We start from the raw sequence: 19480 nt of genomic DNA, 5'->3' as shown, positions 1-19480 counted from the left end.
ACTTTGGACTTGATGAGCTTGTGTGAGGGCCACACAAGGAGAGGTGCCCAGGAGGCATTTCCACTTTAGGGTCTTGGCTCTGGAGCTGGATGCCCAGGATGGGGCCACCCAGGGAGAATGTGCTGAGTGAGGAGAAGAGGCCCAGTGACAGCTCTGAGAACTCCATCCTGCAGGGGTGAGAGGAGCCCCCAGTGGGGATGGGGAAGAGGAGAGCAGGGGGTCCTGGAAGCCCAGGGCACCAATGCCCAGGTGGGAGCTGTTAGCAAGTGCAGGGTGGGAGAGGGCCCGCAGGAGTCAGCCACCAGGATGGAGCTTAGTGAGGATACCAAAGTGTGGCTCTTGGGGGTGGAAGGTTGCAGGGAAGGGGGTCGCCGAAGGTAGGGACATTTGTCAAGAAGCATGGCCGCTTTATGTCACGGTGCCGTGGGAAGGGCCTGACCCGTTTTCTGGGCTGTGTGGAGGGGAGGTACTTAATTTCCAGGTCCCTGAGGAAGGAGGAGGTGATTCGGCACATGCTCTGGGGTGATCAAAAGGGGAGGAGGTGGGCTCAGCCCCCGAACAACTTAGGGGACTCCGCCAGGATAGGGGGTTGGTGAGGAGATGGGGAAATGTCATCCCACAGGGAGGCCTCAGACCTCAGCCTAGTATCCTGGGGACCGTGGGGGGAGCTATGCTGGCCCAGGGTGGCACCTTCAGCCTCTTCTTTCCCCAGCCATGCTACACGGTGACACCCTCCCACCCACCTCTGTCCTGCAGACCAACATCCCCTTCCTGCAGAATGTGCTCAACAACCAGCAGTTCCTGGCAGGCACCGTGGACACCCAGTTCATCGATGAGAACCCGGACCTATTCCAGCTGCGGCCTGCGCAGAACCGGGCTCAGAAGCTCCTGCATTACCTCGGTCTGGCCCCGACATGGCCCTTCTCTCCGCTCCCAGATGCCTTGCTCCTGGCCCCCTGCCTAGAAGAGCTTCCTAGCACCCACTGTCCTTGCTCTCGTTTTGGTCCGACACCCTCCTCCTTTGCTTCACCCTCCCACCTTGCCCAGCTTCCTTGCTCCTGATCTTAGAGATGCCCCCTTTTCCGTCCACGTGGCCCTCAGTAGATCCCCACTGCTTGGACCCAGGAGGCCCTGGCTTTGGAGAGGACTGGGGATCCTGGAGGAAGCCCTCGTCCCCAGGCCCGTCCACTGTCACTTCTGCCCTCAACTCAGACTGTCCCTAGCCCTTCCTGATCCCGCTACCCACTCTCTCCCTAGGTCATGTCATGGTGAACGGCCCAACCACCCCAATCCCCGTAAAGGCCAGCCCCAGCCCCACAGACCCTGTGGTCCCTGCGGTGCCCATAGGTAGGTGAGATTCATTCTGCCAACTCGGGGAGACAAAGAGGAGGCTCTGCTGCCTGAAGGATGGGTGCTAATGCCCAGCTCTGCCCTAGGCCCACCCCCGGCCGGTTTCAGAGACATCCTGCTGCGGGAGGGGCCCAAGGGCTTTGCCCGAGCTGTGCGGAACCACCAGGGGCTGCTGCTGATGGACACGACCTTCAGGGATGCCCACCAGTCACTGCTGGCCACTCGTGTGCGAACCCACGATCTCAAAAAGATTGCCCCCTATGTTGCCCACAACTTGAGCAACCTCTTCAGCATGGAGAACTGGGGAGGTAGGCTGGAGGAGGGCTGGAACGTGGGACAGCACCTGGAAGGAATTGGGTATCCAGTGTGGCCCGGCCCCCGGCCACTCCGGAGGCTAGAGATGTTAACAGCGAGGAAACCAGTGAGAAGTGAACAAGGCATGGTGTTCATTTGTTCAGCAGTGACTGGGGCCGACTCCGGGCGCGCCTCATGGAGCTGAGACCCTGGTAGCTCAAGGTCTGTTCGTTACGGCACAGAGAGTTGGTGGCAGGACTGTGAAAGGGGGCACAGAGGACACTGGTGCTGAGCTACCCTGAGAGCAGCAAAGGGAAAAGTCTGCAAGGGCTGGGGCAGGGACATGAGGGACCTGACGATGCGCGGGATGGGGTGAGGGCTGGAGGCTCAGGCCGCGGAGCTGCAGGTGTGGTGGAGTCCCCGGGGGAGTGAGGGGCTGACCCGGGCCTCTTGGTCCCTGTGCAGGAGCCACGTTTGATGTTGCCATGCGCTTCCTGTATGAGTGCCCCTGGCGGCGGCTGCAGGAGCTCCGGGAGCTCATCCCCAACATCCCATTCCAGATGCTGCTGCGGGGGGCCAACGCCGTGGGCTACACCAACTACCCCGACAATGTGGTCTTCAAGTGAGCCTGGGGTCGGGGGGGGGGGGGGCTGCGGTCACTGTACCGCAGGGCCCTGCGGGTGCTGGGCCACACTGCAATGGCCTGCACGCCCCGAGGAGGGCTTGACACCGAGCCTCGTAGCTGTCCCCAGCAAGGGCTGCCATCTGGCAGTTTCATGGAGTGAGAGTTATGGTTGGAGACCTGGGAGGACTGCTAACTCATGGGGCAGTGGAAGCCTCAGGGCTCCTCCGTTCGGTGCTCTTTCTCCCTCAGACTGTCACTTTTGCCAAGAATCTCCAGCTGATCCTTCTGACCTGGGCAGACTGAGCTGCACGGTACAGATCGACTAGGGCAGGACAGCTCTGCTGGAGGCCACATGCCTCTGGGGTGACCCTGCCTAGCCCACACTGGGGCGCCCCCCCCCCCCACACACACTGGCTCTGTGGGTCCCGCTCCCCCTGCCAGGCCAGGGTCAGAGAGGGATGTGCAGGGGGGCAGTGAGATGGGATTGACCCTTGGGCTCTCCTACCCATGCAGGTTCTGTGAGGTGGCCAAGGAGAATGGCATGGACGTCTTCCGGGTCTTTGACTCCCTCAACTACATGCCCAATCTGCTACTGGGCATGGAGGCCGCAGGCAACGCTGGTGGCGTGGTGGAGGCCGCCATCTCCTACACCGGGGACGTGGCCGACCCCAGCCGCACCAAATACTCCCTGCAGTACTACATGGGCTTGGCCGAAGAGCTGGTGCGGGCTGGCACCCACATCCTGTGCATCAAGGTGCCTGGAGCCCTGCACCCCACGCCAGGATTCCCCCAGCCCCTAGCCCATCACCCCCCCGATATGTCCCCCTCATCATGCCCCCTCCTCACCGCCTTTCTCTTTCCCTCTTGCCCCAGGACATGGCGGGGCTGCTAAAGCCGATGGCCTGCACCATGCTGGTCAGCTCCCTCAGGGACCGATTCCCCGACCTCCCGCTGCACATCCACACCCACGACACATCGGGGGCAGGTGTGGCAGCTATGCTGGCCTGTGCCCAGGCTGGGGCCGACGTGGTAGATGTGGCAGCTGATTCCATGTCCGGGATGACTTCACAGCCCAGCATGGGGGCCCTGGTGGCCTGCACCCGGGGGACTCCCCTGGACACAGGTAGGAACAGCGGGAGTCCGCGGCCACTCCCCTCACAGGTCTGGTCCTCAGTAGTCCTAGTGGCGTCTGGCCTATACCAGAATCCAGGTTTGCTGACCTTGCCTTCCTCACCCACATCTGAGACGGGGCCTGAGCTGGCTCTGGGGTCCTGGGAGGAGCACCTGGGAGCTTAGCATGTTTTCCTGGCCTCCCTGCAGGGGTGCCCCTGGAGCATGTGTTTGACTACAGTGAGTACTGGGAGGGGGCCCGGGGATTGTATGCGGCCTTTGACTGCACGGCCACCATGAAGTCTGGCAATTCGGACGTGTACGAGAACGAGATCCCGGGGGGCCAGTACACCAACCTGCACTTCCAGGCACACAGCATGGGGCTTGGCTCCAAGTTCAAGGAGGTCAAGAAGGCCTATGTGGAGGCCAACCAGATGCTGGGCGACCTCATCAAGGTGAGCTAGGCCCAGTGCTTTTATCCCCGCCTCTGGGCCTCCATAAGATGCCGAGCATCCTAACCCAGGGGCTTTTCTTCTTAGGTGACACCGTCCTCCAAGATCGTGGGGGACCTGGCCCAGTTCATGGTGCAGAATGGGCTGAGCCGGGCGGAGGCTGAAGCCCAGGCAGAAGAACTGTCCTTCCCCCGCTCCGTGGTAGAGTTCCTGCAGGGCTACATCGGCATTCCCCACGGGGGGTTCCCTGAGCCCCTTCGCTCTAAGGTAGGAAGGCCCAGCACAGTGTGAGGGTGGAGGCTGGGTGCAGGCATCAGACCTGACCCTCTGCTTTGCTCCCCAGGTGCTAAAGGACCTGCCAAGGGTGGAGGGGCGGCCTGGAGCCTCCCTCCCCCCACTGGATCTGCAGATGCTGGAGAAGGAGCTGATAGAGCGGCATGGGGAGGAGGTGACCCCGGAGGACGTGCTCTCAGCGGCCATATACCCAGACGTCTTTGCCCACTTCAAGGACTTCACGGCTACCTTTGGCCCCCTGGATAGCCTCAATACCCGCCTCTTCCTGCAGGGACCCAAAATTGCAGAGGAGTTTGAGGTCAGTGGCTCTGGCACCTGTCTGCACTCCACCCCAGCACCCCTGCCCCTGCGTCCCTAAGGACACCAGCACATCTAGAGCTCCAGGCTTTGGCTTGGCTGTCACCCCGCCTCACAGGCTGTGGGTACCCAAAACACCCTGGACAGACCAGGAGGCTACAAGTGAGGAGCTGAGGCCCAGGGTTGGGGGACTTGCCTGGGACTGGGTCGGGGTGCTGCTCTACCCAGACTCGTGTGTTCTACTGTCCCCCACCCCCAGCTCTGAGCCCCCGTGCCTTCCCTGCAGGTGGAGCTGGAGCGGGGCAAGACCCTGCACATCAAAGCCCTCGCCATGAGTGACCTGAACCGGGCTGGCCAGAGACAGGTCTTCTTTGAGCTCAATGGACAGCTGCGGTCCATTCTGGTCAAGGACACTCAGGCCATGAAGGTACAGTCCCCCCCGCCCCTCCAGGGCCAGCCAGGCAGCAGGGGCGGGTGGGGCCTGTGCCTCAGGTCTCCTCCCCTCTGCCCTCTCTGCAGGAGATGCACTTCCACCCCAAGGCCCTGAAGGACGTGAAGGGCCAGATCGGGGCACCCATGCCTGGGAAGGTAATAGACATCAAGGTGGCAGCTGGGGCCAAGGTGGCCAAGGGCCAGCCCCTCTGTGTGCTCAGCGCCATGAAGATGGAGACTGTGGTGACTTCACCGATGGAGGGCACTGTCCGCAAGGTCCACGTAACCACAGACATGACACTGGAGGGCGATGACCTCATCCTGGAGATTGAGTGATCTTGCCCCAGGCTGGCAGCCTGGCCCTCCCCACCTCAGCCCTTCCATAGACACTGCGCTGCCGGGGCAGGCCCAGGCCAGCCAGTGCCCGAGGGCACAGAGGCACGGGACCTCCTGTCCTCAGCTGTTCGTGGCAGGAGACGCTCTGCCTGCTGTGGCTCATTCCCTTCCTCCGGCCGTCTGTCTTCTCCCTGCCGGACAGCTGCTCACATAGTCCTCTCTTGCCAAACAAGGGTCCTCTCCTTGTTGGGAGACTACAGGTGGTGGGCCTAAGGCCCAGGGGAGCAGGTTTAGGGGTCCTATCTCCTGGGAGGAGACCTAGGCTCCAGGTCCAGTCCTGAGAACTTTGCTCAATAAAACTGGCTTCCCCTGCCCTCCCTGCCGGGTCCTGTGCAGCAGCCCCCCCCACCCCCCACCCCAGCGCCACTCAGCAGAGGGACCGGCCTGCCTGTTGGGGGACTCCCCATGGCAGGGGCAGGTCAGTTGTATCTTCCTCCTCGGAGGGTAGGGAGAATGGTGTTGGTTTCAGCCGCTATGGAGTGCCTGTGGTACGTGCACCCCAAACAGGAGTAGTTGTACTGAGAACTTGGGTAGAGGGGTGCTGTTCTAAGCACCGAACACCCATTAACGCAGTGAATCAATCACGCGTTTTATGTAAAGGGAAATGGAGTCCTAGGAAGGTTAAGTAACTCGTCTAGGACCCCAGAGCTGGTAAGGAAGCAGAGGGTTCAGACCCAAGCTGTCAGTAGACCTGCTTCCCAACCACACTGCTTTACTTCCTAAACCCTGGGCCAGCCTCCCACCCCATTAGTCGAGGACTGCATGCAAACAAACAGACACCAACTTCTAGGAGGTGGGCAAAACCCTTGGATGTGGGAACCTGTGGGTGAGGGTTTAGTGGGAGGTTAGGAGTACTGGATTCAGTCTCAGGATCTAAGCCTGCCCATTCCCATAACCAAGCCCTCGGGAGAATCCCTCACCTGCAGGGGGACAGCAACCCTGCATGCGTCACTGCACTGCTGCCCACCCCCAGCCCCCACAGGGGAGGTGAAATGGGGGCGCCAGGCAATCCCGAGCAGGAGCATGAGGAGGGGGTAGAGCACAGCCCAGATCTCCAGTCTCCAGGGGGACCAGGCAGGCAGTACACCCCCAGCACCCTGCCAGCCCAGTGCTCTTGGGGCACCACAACCTAATTTGGGGGGCAGTTTTGGGTTTCCTCTTTGGACCCCAAGATCCCAAAGGTACACTAAAACAGGGCCGTGCTCGCCTCCCTCTGGCTCCCCAACAGCTGCTACACAGGCCGGAAGACAGGAAAGCTCTCCACAGCAAGGTAGGTGTGTGACTGTCATGACGACCTTTTAGATCCACGTGAATGTAGTGTAGTCACAGCCAAACTGGGGGTGCCCTGGGGAGTGACTGCACACCCATTTCCTTTCAACCACCAGCCTCAGGGGACAGGACTTGGGACCACCTCTTTCAGTCTAGAGCAAGACCTCAAAGTATGATATTCTTTTAAAAGTTAAAGTCCCAGGGACAAGGAAATGAAAACCATTCAAAAAACAAGAGGAAGGGCAGGTAGAACACTAGAAAGTTCTAAGAAAGAACCCTGAGTTCCAGTGTTGCTTAGCAGGGTCCTTGGTGCTCTCCGGGCTGCAGTCTTTGTTCTGAGTTCCTCCAGAGACCAGACTAACCACACAGTGGCAGAGGCCAAGCCAGAAAAGCCTCTACTCCCAGGTGACTCTGAGCTGGTTCCCCTCCCATTTGAAACCTGTTTATTCTCCCTTGTGTAATGTGAGGCTGGTAGACTTTGAGGAGGTCCTGGTGGAAAGCCTACAGTCGACCCTCTACCCTCTCAGGGGACACAGGTTGGAGGCTCCATCACTGGGGTCAGGGCCCTAGGTTCCATTCCCTGATCCTGGGAGCCAAGAGGCCCTAGGTTGAGCCGAGTTCACATGTGGCACCTGCAGTCCCAGGTCCACCTGTGCTGGGACTTGGGGCATGGCTGAGAGAGGAAGCTGCAGACCCAAGGCATCCAGAGGACCCCATCCTGTCCTTTACTTCAGGGAATTGTGCCTACCAGGCTGAACTGCCCAGAGGTTAGTGTTCAAAGTAGCCAAGAAAGGTGGTGGGCACACTCAAAAGACCCCAAATAGATTGATTTCCAAAGGTCCAAGGCCATGTTACCCAAGTTAAATCTCTTTAATATCTCAATACAAAGTCCTGATGCAAAAAGACAATGAGAAAACCCTGGGAAGTTGGGGGGAGGGATTTTGTAAATTCCACCCCCGAGCAGCTTTTCAGAGGCAGATGGGGGCAGAGGAGCTCAGAAAAGCAGCAGTCCAAAGTGAGGAAGGGAGTGCACGGTTCCTGGGACCTGCCCCTTGTCCCCTCACTCCCAGCTGTTCCTCAACCTCCTTTGGAGAGGAGCTGCACCCTTTGGATATCTGCTCCTTTCTCTTGGTCCCTGGGATTCAACTAGCTCTGGCTTCAATCCCCTACAAAAATTCCTGAGATCTCGGGGACCCCAGCCAGCTCCTCCCCTGCAGTACCCCTTGGTGGGGAGGGGCTGGGGAGCCCGTGAGAGTTCATCGGAGCATGGGTCAGGAGCATGGGTCAGGAGCACAGGGGAGCCTCTGAGTCCCCTGCCCGCTCCAAAAGCACACAAAGGGGAAGGCTGCCGTAGAGCTTGGGGTCCGTGAGGGGCTGGAGCAGAAGCAGGAAGAGTCCCACACCCAGAGCATAGCCTGCCAGCAGGGGCCGCCTCTGCGGATGCTCCAGGGCTGCACACACGGCAGGAAAGCCCATGTAATTGCAAAAGGAGTGGCAAAGAACCGGCCCAATCAGGTGTCCTAGGGAGGGGAGACAGAGCAGCTTTTGGAGCATCCCCACCCCTTCCAGGGCTAATCACCCACATCCCTGAAATAGGACATCAGTGACCGCCCACACACACCACACAGCCGCTGCTCTCTTCCACCTCTCAGACCTCACCAGACTAAAAGCCCTGGCTCTGCCAGTCTCAGACCACAGTGGAAGAAACTTGCCACTCCCACAACAAACAGCATTCCCATTCTCCCACCCACTCCTGTGGGCCCCTGAGCCCCGGGGTGGGGGGGACCCATGAGAGACTGAGGACCAACCTGTTCGGATGAAGAGGAAAGCAGTGTAGGCACCGAAGACAGCTGTGTAGGAGAACTGGAACGCTGGAGACGGGGAGGCCTCGAGTGACCACACCTGCATGCTCTTCCTGCCCCAGCACTGCACAACCATCAGCCAGAGACATCCCCTTCCCCCTGAGGGCAGTGGCTGCCTGCCCCAGGACCTATGGCTGTCTTCTACACCCCAACTCCCATGGCAAGGAGCCCTTCCAGTACTACAGCCCCCTGTTCCCAAGTCTTCCTCCAGAACGGCTATCAGGGACACCCTTACACACCCCAACCCAGGATTGCCCCAGGCAAGCTTTCTAGGACTCACCTGCAGACAAGAAGATGCTCCCCACGCTGCTCTGACGGAAACGAAGCTGCTCAAAAATGTGGTGAAAATGGGCTGGGAGGAAGGCAAGAACTAGGTCACATTCCTCTACAACTGCCTTATAGGCCGCGCCCTTGCTCCAAACCCCATTTTTGGCTCTCATGCTGGGAACATCTCAACAGGACCAGGTTAGACAAACTCACCAACTCCAAAGAAGAGTGGGCAGGTGAACACGGCAGGGCCCAGGCCTGTGCATGGTGCTAACATGGGCAGCATGCAGGCCCGGAATACCAGTTCTTCTGTCAGGGGTGCAATCACTTGGTTCCGCAGCCAACGCATGTCTGTGAGGCAGCGGGCCCAGGAGCGAGGGGCTAGGGAGGGGATTCAGGACCAAGAATTAGTGACTAGCTATTGAACAAAGAGATCCTAGAGGCCCCAAAGGCCCCCCCTCCCACAACCTCTCCCTGGCCAAACTCAGATTAGGCATCAATACTCCTGACAACAGATAAGAGTCAAGCTTTATCATCACACCCAGGACAAAACAATGTTTCAAGAGGACTGCAAGGAAAAGTATTAGTAGCTGAGGCATGGTCGTAAATTCTGGAAACATCAAAATCAGAACTCAAAACCAGCTCTGATTTGAAGCAGCCAAATGTTCTTCAGTCCACACAAAGTACTGTTGGGGCTTCCTAGGGGACTCCCTGGATGTCAGAAACCAACTCTTAAGGCCATCTGCTACATGTTCCCATTTTACTGATAAGGAAACAGGTATCTCCTACATCTCGTGTCCACGTCCCGCCATGAGCCCACCTACGCCCTTTCTCACTGAGCTGGGCTGCCTGTGCCTACTTTTTCCCTCAGCCCTAAGGACTTACCTAAGACAACCTTCAACCCATCTGCCAGATCACATGGGCAATCCATAGAGAGCTGCATCAGTGGGCCCAGGAAAAGGATCTGGGGACAGAAAAACGAGCGATCAAAGGAAAGGCTTAAACCATAATCCACACCCTTGCTCAGAAAAAACTTCATGAGACTTCAAGCCTCCTGTTCTCAGCCAGGATTTCCCACCCATGCATACCCGAGGGCCAAGGACCATCTCACAACTTCTGCGGCCCATCAGTCAAAATACGGACACAATAAAGAAAAAAAGACCATGGAAAGGAACATCATGCTAAAAACAAGAGAAAAATAAAACGAGCACTCACCATGGTCAGCAGCAGGGGTAGCAGTGCTGCTGGGAAAATGCCCTCCAGCCTGAAGCCCATCAGGGTGAGCAGGGATGTGCCTGGCTGAGCCACAGGAAAGGAGGCATCAGTCTTGCTCTCTCCCCGCTAGAGACCCCAGAGATCCTCCCCCTCTTGCCCTCTGCCCCGCCGCCTCCTCCGCACCTGGATGCCTGTGAGTTCTCTCCAGAGTAGCACGCAGAGGGGCGAGAGACTGGACACCACCAAGACGCTAGTGAAACGCCGCTTGATGACGGCAGGATGGTCCCTATGGAGGGAGCAGTAAGTTCTGGGGGCCCACAGCCGCCTCCGGATAGCGCGGCCCCGCCCCCGGTTCGCCCAAGCTCCGCCCACAGCCCCGCCTCGCGGAGGCGCGGGTTCCGGCCGCGCGCGCAGCCCCCGCACCTGGGCAGCTCACTCTTCCAGACGTAGAGGCTGCCCACGTAGGAGCAGGCAAGGCTAAGACAGGAGAACACTGACACCCAGCAGCACAGCCCAGGGCCTGGACCGCCCAGAGCCGCCGACTCGGGCTGCCGCTCCGGCCGCGATACCGACAGCAGGCGCAGCCCATCCCCGCCCAGCGCCGCCATCGCGCCCGGACCCGCGGCGCGCACCAGTGACGCGATCCCGCCGGCGCTCGACCCGCGCGTGCCGGAAACGCGGACGACGTCATCCGGGAGCGCGGGTGCCCCGCCCTGACCCCGCCCCCAACACTGAAGCAGAGGCGGCGCGCGCCGAGCAAGTTTATTGAACAACAGACAGCACGCGGCGCCAACAGCTGCCGGGGAGGCGTGGAAGCACGGGGCTTGGGGTTTTGGGGGGGTGGGACTCCCCAGCTTAGGACTCAGGGCCGGGACTCAGCCACTCGGATAGATTGGAGACCTCCTGCTGCCAGAGCGAGTCCTGCGGGAGGAAAGGGAGCCCGGAGTGAGGACCCTTCGACAGCGGCCGTCTTCGCCTTCCCGCTGCGCCCTCCCCTGCGCGGCCCTCGCCCGGTTACCTCCAGGCCGCCCCCGGGGCTCCCCCTGCTCCCGCTAGGCGTCAGGGAGGGCCCTGTGGGCTTCGTGCGGCACGCGGCAGCCTCTGACGGGCCCCGGGTACTGGCAGAGTGGAAGGCCCGCGTCTCGTCCATGCCCTGCCGGAGGCAGCCCCTCTTGAGCCTCTTGTTTTCCACTTGCCCGCTGGTCCCTAGGCGAAAACAAGCCCACTTTTGCGCCTACGGCCCGTGCTAGAAAGACCCTTGGGGCAGAAGAAAGGGAGGAACTGGTCCCGGCTCTTCTTGCCCTCCCACCTCAAATTCCTTTCAATCAGGTCCAGATCAAAACGCAGCTCCGGGCCTTAAGGCTGAGGCAGCAGAATGGTTTCAGTCCTCACTTGGGGCTCACGCCCACTCATTCACTGCACACAGATTTCTCATGGAGTCCAGCTCCTCCCTCCCTGACAAGCTGTGATTCCCCCTGCCCGAAAGCCAGCCTCACCTCTCCCTTCGTAGCTCACAGTACATTGAGCAGTGCCCATTAACTGATGGACTTGTGCAAATTTAAAGTGAGTTTGTACCCACAGATTCCTTCTGAGCAGGTCCTGAGAATGTAGCTCAGTGAGCTGTTTCTGGGTGAGGCTCACAAATGCTAGGAAGAATGCAGAAGTGTGTACAAAGCCCAGCGATAGAACACAGAAAAGAAGCTGCTAATCATCCCTAGAGGTGAAGAAAGTTTCCCTGAGATGTCTGAGCTGGGTTTTTAAAGGATGAAGAGAAATATGCCAGACCAACAAGGGAGAGGAAAGGAATTCCAGGTGGAAAGATGCAAATACCCAAAGGCATTAATTAGTATCCCACATAAAATGCAAAATGGTGGGGGGCGTCTAGGAGATTAATCTGAAAGGGTTAGTAGGAATCAGAGAAGACTAAGAAATGCATTTTTATCTGTAGAAAATAGGCAGTGAAGAATTTTAGTAAGCACTGGAGATGTATTGTTAATTTTGTATTTTAGATTATTCTGTCAGGTGTGGCTTAGAGTCAAACTAGAAACAGGAAGACCTTGGGGTGTCTGGGTGGTGCAATTGGTTAAGCATCTGACTCTTGGTTTAGGCTCAGGTCGTGATCTCAGGGTCATGAGATGGAGCCCCACATGGGGTTCTGTGCTCAGCATGGAGTCTGCTTAAGACTCTCTCCCTCTCCCCCTACCCCCTGTGCATGCAGGCACGCGACGCGCTCTCTCGCTTTCTTAAATAAGTAAATCTTTAAAAAAAAAAAAAAAAAAAAAAAGGAACATGAAGACCTCAAGAGCCCCAGAGAGTGAAGGCAGCAGGAATGGATGGAGGCACCACCAGGTTAAGAAGTATATCCATGAGGCCAAACCAACAGGCCTTGGTGAGAGATTAGGTGTGATACAGGAGAATGAGTGGCATCTTGAATGAATCTCATTTCAGATGTGAAAAACTGGATGGGTAGTGGTGCTATTAATCCTGACAGAGGGGAGGCGCCTGGAGGCTCAGTCATTTGAGTGTCTGCCTTTGGCTCAGGTCCTTGGGATCGAGTCCCGCATTGAGTCCCGCATTGGGCTCCCTGTTTTTTGTTTTTTGTTTTTTAAAGATTTTTATTTATTTATTTGACAGAGAGAGACACAGCGAGAGAGGGAACACAAGCAGGGGGAGTGGGAGAGGGAGAAGCAGGCTTCCCGCTGAGCAGGGAGCCCGATATGGGGCTCGATCCCAGGACCCTGGCATCATGACCTGAGCCAAAAGCAGACCCTTAACGACTGAGCCACCCAGGGGTCCCTGGGCTCCCTGTTTTGACGGGGAGTCTGCTTCTCCCTCTGCCCCTCCCCCCTGCTTGTGCTCTCTCACCCTCTCTCTCTCATAAATAAAATCTTAAAAAAAAAAATCCTGACAGAGGTAGGACCATGCGACCTCCACATGGAGCTGCTTAGTGAGCAGATAAATCTCCCATCTGGCACTCAAGAGAGGCCTGGGCTATTCACACCAACTGGAAAGTCTTGAGCTCCAGAGGCAAGGTTCAATGCCTGGGATGGAAGAGAGCAGCTAGGGAAGGAGTGCTATACAAGCACTGTTTAGGGGGTGGCCAAAGGAAGCTGGCTGAAGAGAAAGATCAGAGGGGAGAATGAGGTGAGTCACAGTCTTATAGTGCTGAATTCTGTAAATAGTTCAGGCACAGTAAAGATAAATGTACAATTTGGTACTTAGGAAGTCTTCCCAAACAAGAGACCTTGCAGCGCAGACGCCACAAAGAAAGCAAGTGCCCTGGGTTAGAATTAGAGAATGGGAGGAAGGAAGGGAGAGGGTACAGCTTGCTTTTTTGAGAACCCTGGCTGAGATGTGATGGAGAGAAAGAGAAGTTGTTCAAGATCATGGGAGATTTTTTTAAGTACTGAGAGATTGCCCTGCTGAGGGGAGAGAACTCAGAAGAGAAACTAAAGGTGCAGAAGTGGTAGCTGATGCAAGTAGGTTCTGAGAAAGCAGTAGGGCTAATGCCACCCCTGAGCCTAGCAGGGATGGGGCCCCATGCTGATAGTTTGGGCACTAAGTGTGAAGTAGGATGCTAAGTCAGTAGGCAGAAGCTGGGTAGACATTTTAAAGAATGGAGTAGCAACTGACAAGAAGGCCAGGAAGATGACATAAAGGACTGACAGCTAAGGGCTACCCAGTGAATAGACCGTGGATACATGGTGGCATCATCCAACTTTCAGTGATTTTCTTTAGCAGAACTGCCCACGTGGGACATAGGATTGATGGTGACTAGAGCTGCAGCTTTATCAAGCAGAGAAGCTCACCCAGCCTTCCAGAGGGTTGCACCGGATTACATATACCTAGATTTTAAGGCTTATATTGCACAGTGGAAAAAGCATAGACTGAAATTCAGATTATCTGCCTGCAAAGCAACCTCTGAGCCTGGCTTGTCTCTTGTGAAATGGGACCAATGCTGCCCATGCCAAAGGGGACCACTGTCAGAGTGGTCACTGTGGGAAAGTCTAGCATCCTGCATCCACAGAAGGTGCTGGATAAAATGTTAATTTCTCCCTTCTAAAGAAAGGAAGAAATTCCTTTTTTACTCTTCACTGTATAAATACTGAATTGTATCCATTCTTTTAAATCTCCAAATCTATATTTATATAAATAGATTCTTTGCTTTATACAAGCCTTCACTGCAGGGTTTTCAGTAGCAACAGCCCCCACAACATTTCAAACAAGGCTCAACTGATAGAATGATTCAGGAACACCTCTTAGGCCTAAGTCTGGACAACATGCAGCATGTTGTAGTTGTGACCTTGGAAAGAGGAATTTTACCAACAAAGTATAGGTGCTTAAGTCAGTCCCCAAATTCCCTCAAGCCCAGGTACTGTTTTGACGGTGCATTCCTACTAGTCTTGGCTCTTGGAGACAGACTGGAGCCAGGCTATCTAGCTTTGAATTCTGGCTCTCCCATTTACTACCTGTGTGACCTTCAGTAATTTTACTGACATATCTGTAAAATGGGAATAGTAACACTACCTCAGAGGATTGTTTTGAGAATTAAGAGCATTAACGCATTTTAAAGCTCAGAATCGGGGTGCCTGGGTGGCTCAGTCAGTTAAGCATCTGACTCTTGATTTCGGCTCAGGTCATGATCTCAAGTGTTGTGAGATGGAGCCCGCATTGGGCTCTGCGCTCAGTGGGGAGTCTGCTTAAGTTTCTCTCTCTTCCTCTGCCCCTCCCCCCGTGCCTGCTACCCCTTCCCCTAAATAAATAAATAAATAAATAAATAAATAAATAAATAAATCTTTAAAAAAATCATTAAAACTTCAGAATAGTGCCTGGCACCTGCACTATCAGGCTCAGGCACCAGTGGCTACGGTGATTTCCAGCCATACACACATCCTCTGCCACTGCTGGATCTGAAGGCTGTGTAAGTGTTGGAGGGAAGGGGGGGGAACAACCAGTATAATCATATCACACACAACAACTCCCCAAAACATACATCGAGGTTGAGGTGTTCTGCACCCAGGAGTAATCTCTAGAGCCCCAAACAGAGCAGTAACCAAAACCAGGAGAGCTGCATTATCAGCACTAATGATCGAGAAAAGACACAAAGGGATGAACTGGATTCAGGGCCCTGCCCCTCCATGTACAACTATCTTTAACTGCACAAATTTTATGAGGAATTTCTAGTTCTATCATACCAGCTTTAGGGAGAGAATGCCCCCTGCTGCCCCAGAACACCCCTAGTGGCAGTGGGAGCCAACCAAATCCCAGGATTTTGCTGTGGTGGAAGATGCAGTTTGAAAGCTTGAAGTCAACATTTTTTACTTCTCAGCTTTGGTCCTGGGCTCACCTGAAAAGCTGAAACCTTACCTGCAAGGAGTTCCAGGCTGCTGTTCTCATGTGCATCCTCTGTGCTCTGCTCTGCATTTTTCTCTGGGAGCAGCTGCTTTAAAAATCAGAAGTAGTAAGTGAGTTTTGCAGGAACATGAAAAAGCCCCAATGAGACAAGTGTGCCTGGTGGCTTTGTTGACCTCACAGGGCTGTCTTCCCTCACCTAGAACTCCCTCGTACTTGTTCCTGGCTCATGTGAGTCCCCTACCCAGCTCCAATCAAAGCTTCCTTCTGTCAGAGCCTTTGCAACCCATTCCAGGCACTCCAGGCATTTCCTTCCTCCTCCGAATTCTGGTCACCTGCTTACCATCTGCCTCTCTCCTTGGGCTCTGAAGATGCACTGCCTGCCCTTGTTTATCATTTTTGTTTGTGTGTTTTACACATTATTTTTTAAAAAGATTTTATTTATTTATTTAGGTATGTAGAGAGTACACACAAGAGGGTGGAAGGGTAGAGGGAGAGAGAGAATCTTAAGCAGGCTCCATGCCCAGCGCGGAGCCTGACGCAGGGTTCAATCTCACGACCCTGAGATCAAGACCTGAGCCGAAATCAAGAGTCAAACGCTTAAATCAAGAGTCAAATGATTGAGCCACCCAGGCGCCCCATTTTCCACACTTTAAATTCCTTGAAAGGTAAGGTTCATTGTGCCTGCATCCCTTTACAGCTAGCATAGTGTACCTTGCACAGGTAAGTGCTCAACATATAACTGCCTGAGGTCAAACCTGGGAGGCCACAGGGCACATTCTGTGGTTCTCTGTAGCCTTTCAAAGCCTGCCACACTTGGTTTGATTTGGACAGAGAAACGAAAGTTCTTACTAAGGTAAGAACCCAATCCTCCTAGCTTCTTGTTTTTCAAGAATACAAGTACATAAAAATAGACATCCTCTTCATGAAAATTAAAAACTTTTGTGCTTCAAAGGGGGCTATAATGCGAAAACTCAACCCACAAGAATGGGAGAAAATATTTACAAATCATATCCGATAAGGGTGTTGTATTTAAAATAAAGAACTCTTATAATTCAACAGTAAAATAACAGCCTAATTAAAAATGGGTTTGGGGCACTTGGGTGGCTCAGTCGGTTAAGCGTCTGCCTTCAGCTCAGGTCATGATCCCAGGGTTTTGGCATCAAGCCCCACATTGCATCAGGCTCTCTGCTCAGCAGAGGGCCTGCTTCTCCCTCTCCCTCTGCCTGCCACTCTGCCTACTTGTGCTCTCTCTCTCTGTGTCAAATAAGTAAATAAAATCTTTTTTTTAAAAATGGGTTTGATACATTTGGAGACCTTTCTCCAAAGAAGAGATACAAATGGCCAACAAACCCATGAAAAGATGCTCAACATCATTATTCATTAGGGAAATGCAAATCAAAACCACTATGAGACACTTTACACCCAGTAGGATGGTGGTGGTAGTAACAACAACAGTAATAATAGACAATACTCGGAGGATGTGGAAAAACTGGAACCATTATACATTGCTGGTGGGAAAGTAAAATGGCCAGTTTGGAAAATAATTTGAAAGTTCCTCAAAAAATTAAACATAGTGGGGCACCTGGCTGGCTCAGTCAGTAAAGCGTGTGACTCTTGATCTCAGGGTTGTGAGTTCGAGCCCCATGTTGGGTATAGAGATTACTTAAAGGTAAAATCTTTAAAAAAGAAAAAAAAAGTTAAACACAGAGTTACCATATAACCCAGCAATTCTACTACGAGATATATAACCAAGAGAATTACAAACATATGTCCACCCATAAATGTTCACAGTATTATTCATAATCACCAAAAGTGCAAGTAACACAAATGTCCATCAACTGATGTACAGAAAAAATGTGGTATATCCATACAAAAGGGTATTATTCAACCATAAAATGGAAACACTGTCACATGTTACAACATGGATGAATCTTAAAAACATTATGCTTAGTGAAAGAAGCCAAAGGCTACCTATTATGTGATTCCATTTACATGAAATACCCAGTATAGGCAAATCCATGGAGACAGAAAGTAGACTGGTGGTTGCCAGAAGATGGGAGGAGGGGAATTGGGACTGAGTACAAATAGGTACAGGGTTTCTTTTTGGCCTGATGGAGATATTGTGGAATTTAGTGGTGACTGTTGCACAACACAGTGAATATATTTAAAGCCACTGAATCCTACAATTTAAAATGGTAGATTTAATGGTATGTGAATTGTAACTCAAAAAATACTCTTATCATGTATTATTTAAAGTTTCAACATCTAAGTACATTCCAAGGAACACAGAAAGGTAAAGATGGCCCTGATGGTGTGAAAAAAAGAAAAAATTTCCAGGCACTTTTTTTCCTTCTTTGAGAAAAAGCTTATTCTTTTACTTCATTCTTGCCTAGAAAATCTCATGTAATAGACAAACCTTTCTCCTATCCTGAAACTGGTATCACCAAGGAAATACCCACACTCAGATTTAAAGCTCTCAGCCTTAGATGAATCTTGCATACCCTTCATTCATCATCAATCCCCCCAGATGAGACAGCCCAATCTCTGGGATACACCTCCTTGGATTTAACACTGTGAGACATTTGATTGTGGTCTACCCCCCACCCCCAGAAAACAATACCTTTCCTAACAAAACTACTTCCCTGTTACTGCTCTTATTTATTATGGGTTTATGTTCTCAGCTGCTACACACATCTGTGACACTAGCCCTGGAGAACTACTTTGTCTATTCCTTCATGGCCCACGTCCTATGTGCCAACACCCCTAAATATTCACTCCAGGCATGGCCTTTTCCTATTCTATAAAACTCTAAATACATATTCTCTCATTTCTTCTACTTCTCCATAAACTATATATATAATAGCCACAGATTGTTTTACTCTATATTATTCAAGAGTTCAGCCATTCTACTTTATCTGTTTAAAAGTGGAAACTGGGGCGCCTGGGTGGTTCAGACAGTTAAGCGTCTGCCTTTGGTTCGGGTCATGGTCCCAGGGTCCTGGGATCAAGCCCCACATCGGGCTCCCTGCTGAGTGGGGAGCCTGCTTCTCCCTCTCCCTCTGCCTGCCGCTTTCCCTGCTTGTTCACCCTGTCAAAAATAAATAAAATCTTTAAAAAAATAAAATAAAATAAAAGTGGAAACTGAGGGACTGGTCCAGAGGTAAAAGAATTTGACCTATCATCATTGATCTTGTAGTTTTTAGCTGAAGCCATTGGGTGCCACTCTTGTGCCACTAACAAGTTATTTATCACTAAAAGGACATCACCAGAGGGAAACAATAATGATCTTGAGTGCAGAAGCAGAGGTTCTGCTCATGAGTGCCTCTGATCACTCATCTTCCCTGGGCTATATGGTGTGGAACATTCCTATACCAGTCCTATATGGTAACAATGTTACTAGGCTTTGGAACAAGGAGACCTCAGTGCAAAGCCTAGCCTTGACATTTGCTGACTATGGGATCCTGAGCAAATTAGGAAAGTTCTCTAACCAGTCTCTCCATCTATAAAATGGGAAAACTACAACCTATTTGTAGGATCTTTTTGATATTAAAGTGGAAATCTTGGCACAGATTAAGGATTCAATGAATGTTCCTTCCTTCCAAGACCTACGACTACTGGGTAAGACCTTGAGTTCACTACCCATGTGCTAAATTAATTGGGCTATGAATGGCCCTGAGGCTATGAGCTATCACTATGGCAACAGAATGGGGCAAAAGAAGTCAGATCATTTCCTTTTGCAATCTCACTAGAATATCAGAGAGGCCCAAGCAAAAGGTCTTCACAGGATGAAACATTTCTAGATCCTATCCATATATCCTAGGTCCTATGATAATGGTACATGCCTTACTCTGAACCCATCCCTAGAAATCTGAAGGTGTGGATGGCTATAGTGAATGGAACAGTGGCTCCCAAAAAGGTATGTCCGAGTCTTTACCCCCAGAACCTGTAAATGTGACCTTATTTGGAAAAAAAATTCTTTTCAAAAGTAATTAAGGATCTCAAGATAAGATCATCACGGATTTAGAGTAGGCCATAAATCCAATGACAGGTGTCCTTATAAAAGAGGCAGAGGGAAATTTGAGAGACACAGGAGAAAGGCCATGTGTTGAAGATGGAGGCAGAGACTGGAGTGTTGTGCCAAGGAACATCTGGAGCCACCAGAAGCTGGTAGGGGAATGGAAAGATTCTTAGAGCCTTTAGAGGGAGCATAGTTCTCCTAAAACCTTGATTTCAGACTTCTTTTTTATTATTTTTTTAAATAG

General features: G+C 53.0%; 3 protein-coding genes across 12 annotated transcripts in view; 1 reads left to right on the top strand and 2 right to left on the bottom strand.

The window, feature by feature from the left end:
- PC (pyruvate carboxylase) overlaps positions 1-7034 on the top strand; it is a 98705-nt gene extending 91671 nt beyond the window's left edge. For all 3 annotated transcript variants that reach the window (XM_032414477.1, XM_032414479.1, XM_032414480.1), the window contains 11 exons: positions 757-901; positions 1258-1347; positions 1437-1658; positions 2110-2266; positions 2783-3023; positions 3143-3392; positions 3590-3834; positions 3919-4098; positions 4175-4423; positions 4709-4849; positions 4942-7034. In XM_032414477.1, coding sequence (XP_032270368.1) covers positions 757-901; positions 1258-1347; positions 1437-1658; positions 2110-2266; positions 2783-3023; positions 3143-3392; positions 3590-3834; positions 3919-4098; positions 4175-4423; positions 4709-4849; positions 4942-5190 — 2169 coding nt within the window. In that variant the 3' untranslated portion in view covers positions 5191-7034. The remainder of the gene's footprint in view (positions 1-756; positions 902-1257; positions 1348-1436; positions 1659-2109; positions 2267-2782; positions 3024-3142; positions 3393-3589; positions 3835-3918; positions 4099-4174; positions 4424-4708; positions 4850-4941) is intronic.
- A 336-nt stretch (positions 7035-7370) lies between these two features.
- RCE1 (Ras converting CAAX endopeptidase 1) lies at positions 7371-10505 on the bottom strand. 4 transcript variants are annotated; one of them, XM_032414482.1, is made up of 8 exons: positions 10287-10505; positions 10047-10149; positions 9864-9947; positions 9534-9612; positions 8862-9029; positions 8662-8733; positions 8328-8445; positions 7371-8039 (listed from the first exon to the last, which is right to left on the bottom strand). In XM_032414482.1, exons 1-8 carry the CDS (start codon positions 10469-10471, stop codon positions 7580-7582), a joined length of 1269 nt encoding a protein of 422 aa, XP_032270373.1. In that variant the 5' UTR covers positions 10472-10505; the 3' UTR covers positions 7371-7579. The 4 variants fall into 4 exon arrangements, with proteins under 4 accessions (XP_032270373.1, XP_032270375.1, XP_032270376.1 ...); XM_032414484.1 differs by having other exon boundaries at positions 8328-8390; XM_032414486.1 differs by having other exon boundaries at positions 7688-8039; positions 8328-8434.
- A 40-nt stretch (positions 10506-10545) lies between these two features.
- Positions 10546-19480, bottom strand: part of CUNH11orf80 (chromosome unknown C11orf80 homolog) — a 99607-nt gene continuing 90672 nt past the window's right edge. For 4 of the 5 annotated variants that reach the window (XM_032414472.1, XM_032414475.1, XM_032414476.1 and 1 more), the window contains 3 exons: positions 15231-15306; positions 10882-11069; positions 10546-10784 (listed from right to left, as the gene is read on the bottom strand). In XM_032414472.1, coding sequence (XP_032270363.1) covers positions 10719-10784; positions 10882-11069; positions 15231-15306 — 330 coding nt within the window. In that variant the 3' untranslated portion in view covers positions 10546-10718. The remainder of the gene's footprint in view (positions 10785-10881; positions 11070-15230; positions 15307-19480) is intronic. The other variant, XM_032414474.1, reaches the window with a different exon arrangement.

Source organism: Phoca vitulina, unplaced genomic scaffold (assembly GCF_004348235.1).
Source record: "Phoca vitulina isolate PV1807 unplaced genomic scaffold, GSC_HSeal_1.0 scaffold16, whole genome shotgun sequence".
Taxonomy (NCBI): Eukaryota; Metazoa; Chordata; class Mammalia; order Carnivora; family Phocidae; genus Phoca; species Phoca vitulina.
Note: the sequence above shows the minus strand (reverse complement) of the source record. Positions and strands in the feature narration are given on the sequence as shown.